This window comes from Sylvia atricapilla, chromosome 15, assembly GCF_009819655.1.
Source record: "Sylvia atricapilla isolate bSylAtr1 chromosome 15, bSylAtr1.pri, whole genome shotgun sequence".
Classification (NCBI taxonomy): Eukaryota; Metazoa; Chordata; class Aves; order Passeriformes; family Sylviidae; genus Sylvia; species Sylvia atricapilla.
Window position 1 is genome coordinate 2,377,989 of NC_089154.1, and position 16,482 is coordinate 2,394,470.

General features: G+C 44.5%; 1 protein-coding gene across 6 annotated transcripts in view; it reads right to left on the reverse strand.

Moving 5' to 3' along the window:
- PDGFA (platelet derived growth factor subunit A) overlaps positions 1-16,482 on the reverse strand; it is a 36,132-nt gene that overhangs the window by 16,343 nt on the left and 3,307 nt on the right. For all 6 annotated transcript variants that reach the window (XR_010744747.1, XR_010744746.1, XM_066329696.1 and 3 more), the window contains exons 3-5: positions 10,271-10,375; positions 8,016-8,203; positions 349-475 (exon numbers count right to left, since the gene is read on the reverse strand). Coding sequence is in view for 4 of the 6 variants with exons in the window: in XM_066329696.1 (XP_066185793.1) it covers positions 349-475; positions 8,016-8,203; positions 10,271-10,375 (420 nt within the window). In the remaining 2 variants the exon portion in view is untranslated. The remainder of the gene's footprint in view (positions 1-348; positions 476-8,015; positions 8,204-10,270; positions 10,376-16,482) is intronic.

Sequence of the window (16,482 nt, forward strand, 5' to 3'; positions counted from 1 at the left end):
CTCAGTGTTAGCCCTGTCTCCACAAAGTCTATAGAAATTAGGCAACAGAGTTCACCCACAAGCTGCAACATGACAACCTTTAACTTAGTGAAGCAAGACCCGAACACTACTGGGTATTTACATTTATTTAAAGGCCAACCTAATGAGAAGTGATAGACTTTAAATTTGAAATCCAAACTCCTCATACAGCACAAACTGGCCCTCATTTGGCATCTTCAACACAGAGAAGTAGCTGGGAGCTTCTCTATTGAGTTCACTGTAAGCAACATTTGCTTTACGTTCTTTACTAATATAAAAATAAGGTCCATATGAAATCAGCATTAATGCAAAAATAAAAGGAAAACATACCAGTTTCTTCTTCTCTATAATCTGAATTAGTATTTGATGATGTACAGGTGCATTCCATATGCTCTTCTAATCTCACCAGAACTTCTTTTAATTTTGGCTTTTTTCTAACATACTCCACTTTTGCCACCTATAAAATACGATGAGGTATGTACTGAGACACATCAACATGGTTACAGTTCAGAACTGAAGACAGATAACTATATACCTCCATTTTTAATGTAGCCAAACCCATATAAAATGTTAGCATACTAATCATCTTTTATCTTAATTGTGCATCGTGTAACTATTTATTGCAAAGACTATTTGTTTATTCAAGTTCAGTTGTTTGAAACTATTTTCCCCCAAGAGATAAAACAATTTCCCATTCATTTTGGTTTGATGTTTCAAGCAACTCAGTTTCCACATGTATCACAATAAACTTCTATACAGATTCAAATCAGTGGTTTTTCTTGTAAACTGCCATTTTTACCACAATCTTTTGTAAGTGTTGTTAAAGGGTGACAGTGAAGGCATTGGGTCGGTTTTTAATACATTTTATTATTTACAAATTGGTGTTTCCAGAGCCCTCTGAATGTGAGCTGTTCCACCCTACACAACCAGGAGCTGAACACCACCTTAGAAAGCAGTTTCATTCCTACTCCCTCCCTCCAATAACCTGGGGTTTGGTCACAAGAGCTCTGAAGAACAGTTTTTAGGTCCAAGGGAACTACCACTCCTAAACTGTGTCCAGCCTTTGGCTTTATTGTGGAAAGCTGGCAAACAGAATATTTCTCCCCAGTCCTTCCAACTGTTCAAACTGCACTGCTCCATTTATGGCATCCTTAAAACAAGAAAGTCTGGAGGGCAAGTTGAGGTTGGAGGAAGGATCATGCTGGAGCAGCTCAGGCTACATGCAGATCTCTCATCTGAAGGAAACCAAGGCAGAACAGAAGGATGTTGGGGTGGGGGGATACTGAACACCAGGACATCCCGACCCACAGGTTGGCAGCCAGGAGAGGAGGAATGGCACAGAGGGCAGAGCACTGATGTTCTGGGGTGCTGAAATGGCTCATGAGATGCTGGGCACTGGGTGTAGGGGACATGATGATCAGGGCCATCCAAGGGAATAGGGCCTAATGTGGGCAAGGAGAGTGCTAGGGAGTTTGTAAGGGGTCCAGTGTTTAGTTCTCAACTGTGTTGAACGCTGCAGAATAGGGGGTGATCATTTGCTTGAAATGGAAATCGCTGCAATTAAATCATGGCTCCTCAGACCCACTCATCTGACAAAAGGGCTGTCCCAGCAAACAAGAAGATTACAAATCACAGGAATGTAATATAAATAAGAGATGAGGGAGCAGAAGGACAGGGGAGGCTGGTTGTCTCTACAGAAGTTACATGACAAAGTCATAAAGGCTGGTCCAACCAAAAGCTCCAGCCACTACCAAATAAAGCATCCACAATGACACTCCCAGCCACGGTTTCCTTGTGTGTTTGGTGGGGATTCAGTGTCCCAGATCAATCTTCACACTGCAAAAATCATTCCCTTGCCCTTTCAAAACTGGAACAACGGTGTCACAGAATGAGAGTGGTGGCTGGAAAAACCCAATCTATTCCCAGTTCCCATAAACACTCTTCTGGCTGGGGTCACAACTACCAAGGGCCTCTGAATGCCAGGGAGAGAAGCTAGAGCAAAATCCCGGCCTTTCTAAAGCCAGTGAGAGACCTCCCTGAGCTTTCACAGAGCAAGGAGTTCAGATCCATGTTTTAGTCACTACCCCTTTGGTCAACAGGATCTGGAGATGATTTTCATTTCACCCAGCAAACAAAAAGTTACAGAGACAGATGCAATAACTAAAGTATCCACATTAAAAGGTATCTTCTGAAACTGTCAGATCTCCATGTAAACAGTTTAAGAGGTGGCCGTGACACACTAGAGCACTTTAGGTGGAAGACTAACTATGGGTCGAAGCAGTATGTTTCAAAATTTCCTATCAGAACCCAACTCCATCAAGCCTTTGAACACAATGGTTTGAAAATATATGGTACAACTGAGTCATCTGGCATCAAAGGATGACTAATCCTTAAAATTTATGAAAACAAACAGTAATTAAGACACCTCCATCATCAGAGACAAAGAAAGGGACCCAGCAATCACGAAACAGCTCTCAGATCTGCCATGCTTATTACAGCTGTTAGAATAAACCAGTCTTATTGAAAATTACATGCAACAAAAATAAACTGTAATCAAGCTTCTAAAAGCCTGTCCTTGTTTCGCTTGGTTTTACAAACTGAAAGATATATGCAGTTCCTGTGGCTATTTGGTATTAAACAACAGTTAAAAAACCAGAAACAGTAATACTTTGTAGAGGATCGTAATGAATTTAAGCATCAATTTAAAACTGGCTTTTAGTACTGTAGTTAAAATACAATCCAGTACACGTTCCACTGCCCTACTTCACGCTACACAAGTTAAAGGAATGTCATTTTGTAGATGTTGCAAATACTGGAAGTGAAGCTGCACAAACCAGATAGGCTGCTGTGTCCGTGTCACCTGCTAACACCTCCTGCCACACACAATGCTGATCTACAATGATGTGGGCTGCAAGTCACATTTTCAGTGGGTATAAACAGGGGCAGCTGTGCCAACGAGCATGGCATTTGGCCTTATGTACAAATAGTTTTTACTTCTTTGTATTTTTCTCCCTGGTGTTTATACTGAACAGTTTCTCGAATGTATTACACAGAACTTTGAGGTGGTCAGTCCTCAACAATTTAACAAGCTACTTTTACTTGTCGCTAACGTAACAAAAATAAAAACCCTCAAACCCTCCAGATCCAGAAAATACCACTATATAAAAGCTTTTTGAGAGTAAGACAGTGAAATAACTGATCAGCTTCTCAAATGGCATATAATCAGTGGCACCACACTTGCATCAGTGTAGACTCTAGGTCTACATCCTGCAATACAGTGTGGTGGCTAAGTAAAAATGAAAATAAAATCTGATAAAAACATGCTGCCTAACGGAAACATCATGGGAACACTTTTAGAGATTCTCCAGGAGAGATGAAATTAGGAATTAATAGCAGGGGGAAAAAACCACAACAAGACTGTAAGCAGAAATGTCCAAAACACCTCCATTATGAGGCTAAAATTTATCAGGGGCAGGAGCTTGCAAGAGAAGTGTCAGCACAGAAAGTTTCTTATAACAGCAGAACTCACGTGACTGATACCTAAATACTGAATGGAAACAAGCCCAAAAAGCAACTGAATGAGGATACTTCTTGGAATCATCTATTGCTTCCATATTAAAGTAACTGCATGCTGACAGAACAGAGGGAAAACCTGTCTGTGAGGAAGATGTGAGTCAACAGGGACTAAAGGAGCACCTGGGATCCTACAGGGGCAGGCAAGTCACTGCTGCAGGGACAGGAGGGCAGGAGTGCGGGGTCTCTGTGTCCCTAAGCAGAGCAGGCAGACCTTGCCCTCTGCCAGGCTGACAGGGCTCCTCATGCTCCGAGGGCACCTCGCTGCTTTTCCGCCTTCACCTCTGTCTGGGTTTCCTTTGTTTCTCCCATTCCTGAACTGACCTTTGATACCTGGTCCTGCTGGCTGCAATTGCAGTTAAGCCACAACTCAATCCAAGTGCTGCTTATCCCAGTGGCGAAAGAAAAAGGCTCTTAAACCTGCAAACATGACATACAGCTATTTCACCTCTACATCTCGTGTGTTCTGCAAGGCCTTTTCAACCTGCTCTGAGGCTGGGTAGCTCTGCTGAACAGCTTGTCCCGAACTCCAGAATTTTTTTCCAACCTCTGAACAACTCCCCAGTGACAGCTGAGGAGCTGCTCCTGCACTCCCTTCTGTCCGGCTCCTTTTCTCTGCACCTCACCCTTGTATTAATGAACTCTAAGAATATACCAGGTTAAGATTCCTCAGATCAGCTCGACACTGAATATGCAGAAATAGCTGAAGCTGGCAGGACTACTCCTCAAGGCCAACCTGAGGTAAAGCTGAGGTTGATGGAGTCATTTAGCTCTTGTTTTTTTTAATTTGTGTATGAGCACTGCTACAAACAGTCATATTACCCAGCTTGGCTATTCAAAATTAGTAGTATAGGCAGGATTTGCTGCATAGTATTAATTATTTTCTGCTTCTGTGACCAAACCCAGCAATAACAACACCAAGCTCGAAAAGCCTCTTAGTAAGACTCTTGTTCAGAACCCCCAAAATAAGTTACGGTCTGTACTTGGTAAATACTTGAACTCACTGGACAGAAGCAACAGGATCTGCAGGTCTTACTGAAATGCTTTCACACACAGAGAAAATCTCTCTGTAACAGACACCAACACCCCTAACTCCCCCATCCTTGTCACCATTGCTCTATAAGGAGAGAAATAGAATCCTTTCCTTCCCCTCCAAGAACAGCTCCCAACCAGCCTCCTCCTCTCAGCCCGAGTTCTGCAGGGCTGTGCAGATGCAGTTTGCTGAGCAGGGATGTCTGTAGGGCCAGGAGGCTGTGCTCTCATGGGCTCACCGTGCAGGGCAAACCCACCTTTCACTAATAAAACCCATCCTCATGAAAGGGAAGCCTTACAAGACCCATTTCAGGGAAGCTGTTCCACCAACTCCCCTGGCTTGGAGCCTCTCTAGAGATTCAATTCCACATTGACGGTGTTTCACCGATGAGAGCTCAGTGAGGACAAAGAAAGGACATCCCCAAAGCCTCCAGCCTTTGAATCATGTCCCAGGAATGAAATGCCCCAACACAAGCACCTCCACTGCTCCTCCCACACTGCCCCAGCCGTCTCTTAACCTTGACTACAGTGGCCCTCAGTGAGACAAAGAAAACACCCTTTGCTTTTGCCTGTTGGATGATGCAAACCCACTTGCTGACCTTTCTGGATGAACATTTTTCTAGTGTGAATGGGCCAGCTATGATCTCACTACCTTGTCAATGAGGAGGAAGCGGGGAAAGCCTTTTCAATGTTCCATCAAAAGGGAGCTTTCATGCAGTCTGACATCAGGGGAAAACACAAGCCGGCTTTCCAACTGCACTGCAGAGCAGCTGAGAAGGCTCTCCAAAACCGCTCCCACCTTTCCAGGGACCCTCGCCTCGAGCCAGCTACTTAATGGCATGAGCAGACATTCAGCTCTAAACTTAGGATTGGCAAAAGGCTCAGAAAACCATCAATTACATCAAAGCTACAAGGGGATCTGACTCTGGAGGGCATAAATATGGATTCTGTTCTAAGAGTTCTGGTGTGACAGTGGGGTCAGCCTACAACCTTTACAATGAACATCCTGTTCCTGCTTGACCTCTTGTCCTTTTTTTTCCCCTGCTACTTAATGACTGTTTGGAGCAGTCTTGGAGCTTGGAAAAAAAAAAAAAAAAAAAAAAGTCCTCCAAAGCTGCCTGACGTATATTGATATTGCTGGTGGCAATATATTTACACAGCCACCAAAAGCAGCTGCTCAGCTGAGCCTACTTTTAGCTTGTGCCCTACTAAAATGAATGCAAATCTAAAAGCACTACAACCGGCTGAGAGACTAAAATTCCTTCTACGTGGTGGTGTGCCGGGGGAAGCAGCCCCAGCAGTGACATCCTGCAAAGCTGCTGCCAGGAGTTTGCAGCTCTTAGGGAACACTCGTTGTCCCAGGAGCAGGGGGACAGCCAAGACCCTCTCTCACATCTGTCAACCCCCCATCCCTCAGGGGCACGAGAGAAGCACAGGGTTGCAATATCACACACAGGTAACCAACAGCAAGTCCATCACACACGTCTCAGCCCTTTGCTGAGCACACCCAGCTGCTCTGTACGTGTTTGCTGCTACACAAAACCAACTGGAAGCTGCATCAAACCCAAAGGCAACAGCACGAACTATCACAACCCTGAGGCACTTTGCTGTTTAGCTCCTATTCAGAAAGGTTTACAACTGCACTCCCTCAATCCCCCCAGTTTGTTCTCAGCCCTCAAGTAATTGTTGATCCAAATTTTTACCTCATTTTTAATTGTTTCTGCAAAGCGTATCCCACTAAGGCAAGGCAGCAAGCAAGTGTAAAGTATGATTATTTTGGGGAACACTGAGGGAATCTCAGATGTTTCTCCAGCTTATTTGGATGCAAAAACATTTCTCAGATGCTCAGAAACAGAAAAGAAAAAGAAATTCTGCCCAGGCTCATGTCTGCATGTATCAAAAACAGTGTATGAAAAACAATGAAATGGCTTAGGTGCCTTAATTTTGTTCTAGGATGTACAGCACTAAGTGAACAGCACTCTTTGCATAAAATCTATTGCAAGTGCAGCAATCAGTGTGTTGTGCTGAGCAATCTTACATTCAAGAATGTGGTGGGGTTTATTTTAATTCTGCTCTTAAGAAATTCAGGGCAACAAGAACTCAGAGTCTTCACAATATGAACGCTAAGTGTAAGTCTAATCTCCTACACACAGATGTAGATCAACAGTACTTGTTTAAATACTGATAAAAATTAGAACACAGTGAAGCCAAATGAACATAAATATTTCACGTAATATTTACTGGAAAGTTGCAATAGGGATTTTGTCTTATGAGTAAATACAGCATGAAGCTGTTGAGTCTTCTATCCCTGGGGTAAGATAATTTGAAACACATTTTTTCAGATCAAAAGTGTTATGTTGTCAAATATAAAAGCCCAATTTAGGCTGCATAATATTTAATTAAGAAAACAGCATTCCATACTGTGATTTATTTATTTTTTAAAGTCCAATGCCCCTTGAGTCATTTTATCTTCTTAACTTTAAGATCTGTACTGTGCAAGATCATGGGAAAGGCACAATCAACTTTATTTTCATTGCAAAAAAAAAAAAAAAAAAAAAAAAAAAAAAGAAAAGGAAAGAAAAGAAAAGAAAAAAGAGAAAACCTAAAGGGAATCCTGTGAAAACCAAATCCAAACCCAAGATTTTCCAACAACCACATAACTTGAAAAGGCCATCTGCTCACTCAAGGGGGAGAGGGGCATTCTATCCGAGGATGGACAGCAGAGTTGGGTGACACAGGCACTGGGACAAGGGGAGTTCCCAGGCTGAAGAGGACCCAGGCAGGGCTCTGCAGAGATTTGGGTGACACGGCACTGGGACAGGACCCAGGCAGGGCTCTGCAGAGCTTTGGGTGACACGGCACTGGGACAGGACCCAGGCAGGGCCCTGCAGAGCTTTGGGTGACACGGCATTGGGACAGGACCCAGTTAAGGCCCTGCAGAGATTTGGGTGACACGGCACTGGGACAGGACCCAGTTAAGGCTCTGCAGAGCTTTGGGTGACACGGCACTGGGACAGGACCCAGTTAAGGCCCTGCAGAGATTTGGGTGACACGGCACTGGGACAGGACCCAGTTAAGGCTCTGCAGAGCTTTGGGTGACACGGCACTGGGACAGGACCCAGTTAAGGCTCTGCAGAGCTTTGGGTGACACAGCACTGGGACAGGACCCAGTTAAGGCTCTGCAGAGCTTTGGGTGACACGGCACTGGGACAGGACCCAGGCAGGGCCCTGCAGAGCTTTGGGTGACACAGCACTGGGACAGGACCCAGTTAAGGCCCTGCAGAGCTTTGGGTGACACGGCACTGGGACAGGACCAGGCAGGGCTCTGCAGAGCTTTGGGTGACACGGCACTGGGACAGGACCCAGGCAGGGCCCTGCAGCCCCCTGCTCACCTTGACACTCCTGTGGTGTATCCGGGAGGGCTGGCACTTGACGCTGCTGGTGTTGCAGCAGCCGGTGCAGCGCCTCACCTCCACGCAGGGCGGCCATATCAGGAAGTTGGCCGAGGTGGGGTCAATCTGGCTCCGAGGTATCTCGTAGATCACCGTCCGCGTCTTGCACACCGCCGGGATGGCCTCCTCTGCGGGCACAGGACAGGCACAGCCCGGTCAGTCAGCGGCTGCTCCCGCCCCACAGCCCCACGTGGACGGGGCACACATGGCACCAGCGCTCCCAGTCCCCACTGGTCACTGGAGAGCCAGTGCCGAGGGCTGTTTGCTGACAGCTGAGCTCGGTGTTACCCCGGGGACAAGCCTGACTCGCTGCCAAAGCCCAGCCCTACTGTGGAGGGTTTCCAGTGGCCCGGCTCCCAGCACAGCTTGGAGCACAGACCATGAGATAAGACAATCCTGCCTCTGGAAGTGACAGCAAGCCAGGAGCTCCTCCACATTCAGTGAGCCCCTAGTACAGCCTCAGAGTGACTGCAACTGCACTGGGGTCATCACTGCACGCAAATACCATCACACAAACATGCAACACCCAGCAAACACCACCTCAAGTTAAACCCAAGTTAATTTGAGGATTATCTGTATCATACCAAATTTGCACAGCTGGGAAACAACCTCCACCAGCTTGAAACTTTCAAGACTTGGGTTTCCACTACCAGAACTTTAATATTCCCACATCAAGGGGTCTGGTTCATCCACCATTCCAAAGGGCAACTGCCATTTTTATCTGAAGTTATCAAAGCTTTGTACATGGTGGGTTTTATGAAATTTGTTATTTCTTGAATGATGCAAAACCACCAGAGCAGCGTGACAAAAAACCTGCAGCTAAACCAATATCCTGGCAGGCTCAGGTAAGGTGAGCTTGTGGAGGATTATAAAGAGTAGCTCTGTACTACTGTGTGATGCTGCCATGATCCAAACCATGCATCATCATCAACCTAGGGACTGTTTAAGAAGTCAAGCTGATATTTCAAAACAGTCCAGAAAAAAAATAGCAATTGCAGGGACAAGTTGTTTGCTGGTAAGTTCTCCAAAGACAGCTGGGATTTTATTTCTTTTTTTGCCTTACAGTGGAAGCTCGTGATAGCTTTGGGTTAGATGTGTCAGGGAACTGGAACACTGCCTGCACTTCTTCACTTAGCTCTTAAGTACAAGAAGCTCAGGCCTAGCCTGTGCCTGCAACATGGAAATCTAGGCTGAGTTTTGAAAGAGATGCATTTCAATACACCAAATAGAGTGAAACTCCTTATTCTCAGCCCCCAGTGCCATGAACTCAAGAAAATTAACAGATGCAATACCACAAGATAGCTGGCAACTCCTACAAGTTATTGAGCACACCCAGTTCCCAGTGCCTCTGGTGGGGAGGCATTCAGCACCTTGCAGGGTGAGGTGCCAACGTCGCCGGCTGCTCCAGCACCGCTGCTCTCCCGAGGCAGCCAATGTGCCTGCCAACTCACACTACAAATCCCTGCTGGCAGCAAGCTGGGCTATCTCTGCCTACCACCACAGCTCCAAGTACAAACACACTGCGTTACCCACCGCGGAGAACATCATGTGGATGCTTTCCACAGTCCAGTGCAATGGTGGAACGCCCACACTGGATCAGATGGACAAGCACTGCACGTAAATCCTACTCGCACATCCCTTTTTTAAATTTAGATTTGGGCTTTGTTGGATCACCATCGTTATTAATAAGGACATAATCCCCTGTAAACATGCCTGGTGCCCTACACAGTGACGGAAATCAATGCCCCAGCGTTTCCATCAATGGCTTTTAATTTTTGGGATAAACTGTATTTTTCTTGTGAATAAAGAGTCAAGCTGTTTCCTTTTGTGGAGCTTCTGTACTGAAAACTCTACCAACTGTTGATGTTTTTTAAAGCACACTGCTGTAGTTGTTCCCCACACTATGAATTATACATTGAATATCACAGCATTTTCTAACCAAGGTCTAGCTTTCCAACATGCTGCAACAAGAAAGTGAATGTAAAGAATTTGTGCATGTCTGTCTCCTATGGACATCCTCCAGAAGACAGCTTCTCAGGCAACGGCTCGTTTTGTGCAAAAAGAAAGGCAGAAGCTAGAAATGGCCCTTTTTTTCCTTTGTGCATGTCACTTTTTTCCAGTGAAATGTCCTGCTTGGCTGACCAAAAGCACCCCCTCTGTTTTCACTCCCAAAGTACAAATAGCTCATTTCTTACCAATGCTTCTTTTTCTGCGAATGGGCACAGGACGGTTCTCTTGCACATGTTTAGCAGAATGAACACTGTAAGATCTCAAGTTTGTTTCTGAAACATCATCATATCCTAGAACAGGAAACAAAACGTTAAACCTCAGGTATGTTATTTGCACCAGTGTTGTTACAGTGCTGTTCCACAGGTACAAATCTGTGCTGTTCATAAGCACAGGACCAAATCCTGCTACAATTAGTCTAATATAACCCCTCTTAATGCAATTGCAAGGGCATAAGGCAGGGAAGGAAGATACAGACATTGAATGTCATGGATAGGCACGCACAATTTAATTCCAATATCCATTTTACTGAAAACCCCCAAAAACACACACTGTGGCACGGAACCATATCTAAAGTAAACCAGTTGCATTTTTATGTGAAAGGCATAATACGGCTTTTCTTAATGGAAAGGTGTAGAAATAGGAACAATAATCCTGCATGTGAAATGTTTCTTACAAACATTTTGAGGTTCTGTATGAAGCAACAGTTGAAAATATGGTATTAGACCCAACAGCAACAATGCTGCCTCTGTAAATCGTCTGTTGCTTGGTTTTCAGGGCAGTACTAGGACAGAATCAAAAGCAAAAAGTAACTAGCATGGGTTTCCTTTTAGCCTCTCTGTTGCAGAACAAATCCCCTGTGAAGTATCCTAACCTTTGGAGGGGCATCTGAAGCTACTGCAAACTCTGGGACTGCATCCAGGCTTGTCTTGTTCCCTAAATAAGCCTACCACATGGGTTAAAGGGCCATGAGAAAAAGCAAAGATGGAAAACTTGGCATTTCATTTATCATAAAAAACAACAAAATAACTGCTCCAACTATTTGGGTTTGTTAAGTGAAGCAGTTCAGGTCGTGTCCCATGCCGTGGGGTCTGAAAACCACAAGCACAGTCTGCAAACGGGGGATCAGGAAGAAGGAAGCAAGCAGAGAACTTCACACAGAGCCCAGGACACCCAAACTAAGGGGTTTAGCACTCTGCTGCTTGGAGTGTCCTCTGGAACATCACTGCAGAGTTTCAAGGTTTCACTGCTGGCTCCTAAGAAAACTGTGACGTGCTCTAAAAAAATGCAGAAGGGTATTACACAGTACTCAATTACCCTCTCTGCAAGCTACCAACACCCTACACTCCCATCTTCTGCACTGTCACACTCCCTGCTTCCAGTTTGTTCTGTACACACAGCTGTCTGTCTCTGGAACTTGTTTTAATCTCAGCTTTATTAGTAATACACATCATAAGGCTCTGCTCCACAAAACAACCAACTCCTTTTCTCCTCCCTCCAAGAAATTGTGCCCTAAGGAACATTCAGCTTGTGAAATCACCAGTACAGCCAGGTGAGACATGAAGTTTACAGGATCTTCAGCACCTTAGAAAGAGTTCTGCATCTCAAGGTTTATCAGTACTTCTTGGAAAATATTATTATAAGTAGCTAAGAGAAGATAAAATCGGAGGTCCAAGAGGCAGTGCCAGGATCACCCACTGGTCCTGCCTGTTCTCCTGATCAGCTGAACAGATCCTTGTAAGAAACTAGTCATTGTGAAATCTACAGTCTCAATTTATCCAAATAAGTTGGCTCCTGGTCCCTATGTATGGTACTTGTTTCCCATAGATTTCGATGGGAAATTTTGGAACCTGACTAATTAGCTGGTATTGGGCCTTAATTTGCAGTCCCAGTCCTGTCATGTAACACAGCAATGACTAAAGGGTTTTATTTCTGCTTTAATTGCACCCCATACTCCAGAAAACTCTTCAGTGGTATAAATAAAATGGCTTGCCAGAGATCCCACAGGAAGTTTGCAGCTGAGCTGGGGAGTGGAGCCAGGTCTCCCACATCCCATTCCAATGGCACCAGGCCATCCACCTGATCCCAAATGGTGTTATGCAAAATGAGGATCCGTTCTGATGTGCCTCCAGCCCTCTTCTGTTTCCTAGCACTCAGCCACCCAACACCTTAATACTGACCTCCTTTTTGGCAGCTTCGAGTTGTCACAACCTCTCCCTCAATTTGAGGCAATGAAGTGATACTGGAAAGCAGCATGAATTCTGCTCAGCCTGAGATCCAAGCTAGCCTCGGAGCAAGAAGCATCTCCGTGCACAAGCAAACAGTGTTTAAAAGGAGATTAAACACAAAAGTAATGCCTCTAATCCCAGCTGCTTGGTGGGCACAGGCATCAGGCTGGAAAGGGAAGGCAGCAGGGCTGCCAGCACTACGGCAGGGCTGGGCCACAGCTCCTAATCCCACACTCAGCAATGGTGGCACAGCTCCCTCCTAGCATGGAAGATGCCTTGCTGCCTCCTTTAAAGAAGCTGGTAAGAACCAAAGACTGGTATGATCAGCTAACCAATGTGTTAGGTCATGTGCTTACACATAACTGCTCAACTCAGCTGCAATGAGCCATTTTCCATCACCACGTTTATAAAGCAAAATGACACCTCCAGGAGATGTGTTGCTTATAAGGTGAAGAAGGCCTCTGGCTTATGCTGTACCTCACTGTCTCACTACATATCCTTAAGCATGTAGAGCAGTTCCCAAGTTCATGTCTCTCTGTGAGGGTTACAAAACCTACACAGCTATCCTGTCAAGCCTCAGTGTGCTATCTAATACAAATTGTATTATTTCCATCAACACACCATCCAAGTTTGGTTTAATAAACAGAATCATGGGGCATGGCTGGAGCCAGAAGATAATACAATGCTAAAGGCACTTAAGTGTCCTCTCTGATTCCCACAGGCATCTGGAAGGAATTCCATTTCCCAGTGAAGTCTATGGGAAAATCAATGCAACGTTCAAACCGACAGGAGTCCTGCCCAAGCAGGAGTGAAAAATCACCAAGTCAGCTTTGAAACTCTCACTTGGCTCTGAATGTGTGGCCAGAAGACTTCCTTTCATTTCATTAAAGCCACGATGCTACAAAGAACACTCTCTAGTTTGACTTTAAGGAAGGGTGATACTTAATTTGTATCAGTTTTTCCCCCAAGGTACTGATTTAGTTGCATGGTGAGGACAAGCTCTCAGCAAAGGAAATGTGAGTTTATGGGTGCTTAGCACCTCACAAAAGGAGGCTCAGTGCAGAAAGCCTAGAAATGGGTGGTTCTTAGTTTAGAACTCGAAGGCTGCTCTCACCAAGTGAAGATGGAGGATGCTGCACAGAGCCAGATTAGTGCAGCTTCCTTTTAACATTTTAATAATAAAAAATGTTTTCATGGCAGCCGATCAAGAAATTTCTCTGTAATCTTTTACGTACTGACAACATATCAACGATGGGCATAAAAACTCTTGCAATTAGCCTTGGTCAATCCATTAGTGTAGCTGAAATTGTTCTTTTTTTGTCAGATTGGCAATTTTCCACTGGGTCATGGAATATAAATCACAGAGTTCCTGTGACATTCTGCCAATACATGATTACTCTTCTCACTCAAGAAGCACGTGGAAAGCATCCTAAGTTTATGGCTATTTTCTATTTATCAATTTATACTTTTGCATTTCCATCTTCTTACCAAACTATTTTATGTGAGGTACAACCCCCAACATATGCAAAACCTAGATTTCACTTTGATGTGCATCCAGAAAGTACAGATCCAAGACTTCTAGTATCAACAGCAGCAGTTTAGGAAATTCTTATAATCTCATTTTTTCAGGAATTCAGCGTAAGGTACAATAAACTGAAATGGTCTGTCTTACAAATCGGTCCTAGAGCCAGAAAGCCCACGGCAACATCAGTCTGTTTTTTTGATCTTCCTTTTGGCTGATGCAAAATTTGCCCTTCTGACATCCAACTCCAGAGATAGATGTCATTACGTTTTCAACTTTGATCTGTTAAAGGAAATATAAGTAGCAGCTTGCAAGATCCTGTTTTGTTTAGGTTTTTGGGTTTTTTTTCCTTTACCTAGGTGTGATCAACCAACTGTAAAAGAGGAGGAGTATTCCCTCATCTGTCTCAGGAAAAACACAGGCCACACATGGAAGATGCCTCTCGTGATGCGTAAGAGTTGCAAGGGAAGCCAAAACATTGCACTGCAACATCCCTCATTGAGCACCACACCAAAACCCGCCAAGTCAACAGCGCATTTTCCAAAAGATTGAGCTCTGCAGCAGCCTAACACTTTCTCCATGGAAGCATACAGTTAATTTAGAACATTTCTCCACTTTACAAAAGCTGCTCTGCTAGTTCTTAATCACAGGCCGTTAAATTCACATGGCCTAAGGTGACCCTGGTGGATGCCCTTAACCCGTGCAAAGAGGCACACTCAGCCCTGCCTCTCCCGGTGCAGGCAGATGACTTGGGGAAAATCTGTTCCCAGCGGGAGGCAAACATAATAGGTGATGAAATGAACTCTACCTCCCACAGGACAGATGGGAGAGGTGAAGCAGCCAGGAGAACAACCACGCTGCTGAGCCAGAGAGAACTTCACAGGCAGAGCAGAGGAAATGCCCCCGTTCTGGGGAGATTCAGTCTGCTCGTAGTAAAACTGTACTCTGCACACTAGAGCTGCCTACTTCCTGGGACTGTGCATGCTTTCTCCTTTAAACAGGGTCAGACTCTGCTCCCCGTCATGCCAAGGCGATTCTGTCACTGCCTCTGGATCCCAGTCGCAGCAAATTCACACCAGCCCCTATTTCCTGATAGAAACAGAGGATTTTCAGGCTGCCTTTGCCCTCTGAGTCTGACATGCAGCACTGGGCTCTGACAAACTGGCCTGGATTTTCTTTTTTGAATACAATGATAAGCTCCATGTTGGGTAGTGTTTTTCTTTAAGTAATATGCCAGATGGTCTGGGGGTGTGGTTTCTAATTTTATGAAGGGGGTTATCAGTCATCTCTGTGCTACAATATAGAGACCAAATCTGTCAGAATAGAAGGAAAACCTGCCCACTCCGACTTACAAAACTTACTTTTCCAATTAAAAATATGTTTTGCGTTGCAGGAGAGAAAATGACTGTTCTTCCTTCATTTTCCACAGATTCCGCCTTGTTACTCAGGAATATCAGGCATTTTCTTCATGCATGCCTGATCCTGCAAACTCTTAGCCTACAAGATCATTCTTAATTCTCAAGTCCACCCACTGAGTTTAAACAGGGCTACTCACATGCAGAAGGACTGGCAATACCATGCACTAAAACGAGGGAGAGAACAGCCACTGGAGTGATTTTGTTCTGAGCCTCAGTTGAAAATGAATACATGCTATAAAAGAAATAAACCTACTGTACAAGCCCTCACTGAACTGGCTGCTCCCTAAAGGCAATTGCAGCCCTAAGGAAACACGTTTCAGAAATATCATCTTACCAGGGACAACGAGAAAACATTTGATTTGCTAATTCAAGCTACTAAATATATATAAATACTAAATATAGTAAACAGGCCCGATCCTGTTTACTGAGGAAAGCATGGCAATTTCAATACTCCATTAGTCACTCTGATAAGCCTTTAGTAAGAATTACTCATGACAGTAAAGCCTGCAGGACTGTGCCCAGGAAAAGCAAATGTGGGTAGTAAAGACGGGTTACTCCATGAAAACCTAACCATGCCTGAGTGGCTCAGAGCACAGCTTAGCACACAGGCAAAAGCAGCACTCACATAAGCAAGAACCGGGGGAAAGGCTGAATATTTTGGTTTTATTTTTTAATGTTGTTTGAGTTCATGTCTTAAGGAATTACTGTTTCACAGTGAGATAGTAAAATATTTATGTCTCTTGTTTCTCTAATGGTTTCTAAACTGACAAATGGCAAAAAAAACCAGCAAAATGAAACGGGTAAACTTGTGGCCGACCTTTTCCATTTTTGGTCTTGCATCCTCCAGTTAATATTCACCACGAGGTAAATAATTATTTTCTGAAATAAATTTCTCAGCTACATCTACCCATTTTTTCAGCTTCCTGCCGTTGCCCCACTTGTCTGCCTGATTCTCTTGCAATGGAGCCATGTGAACTTTTGCTCTCCTTCTAAGTGGTATTTAAAAATGAAGCATGTGCTTGTTACGCTGAGGTATTTGAAAAAATAATGTATTCTGGTAGCTACAGAACCCTGACTCAAAGGCAGGAGCAGCATGCACTATTTTAAAATGCTAGCACTCAGATCCAGCCCTCCTACAACAGCAGCCAACTCCACCAAGTTCACTGGGAAAAAGATTTTAGCAGTAGTGCACTTGTCTGGTCCAAAACAGCCTTCAGTGGGGAAATACGAAC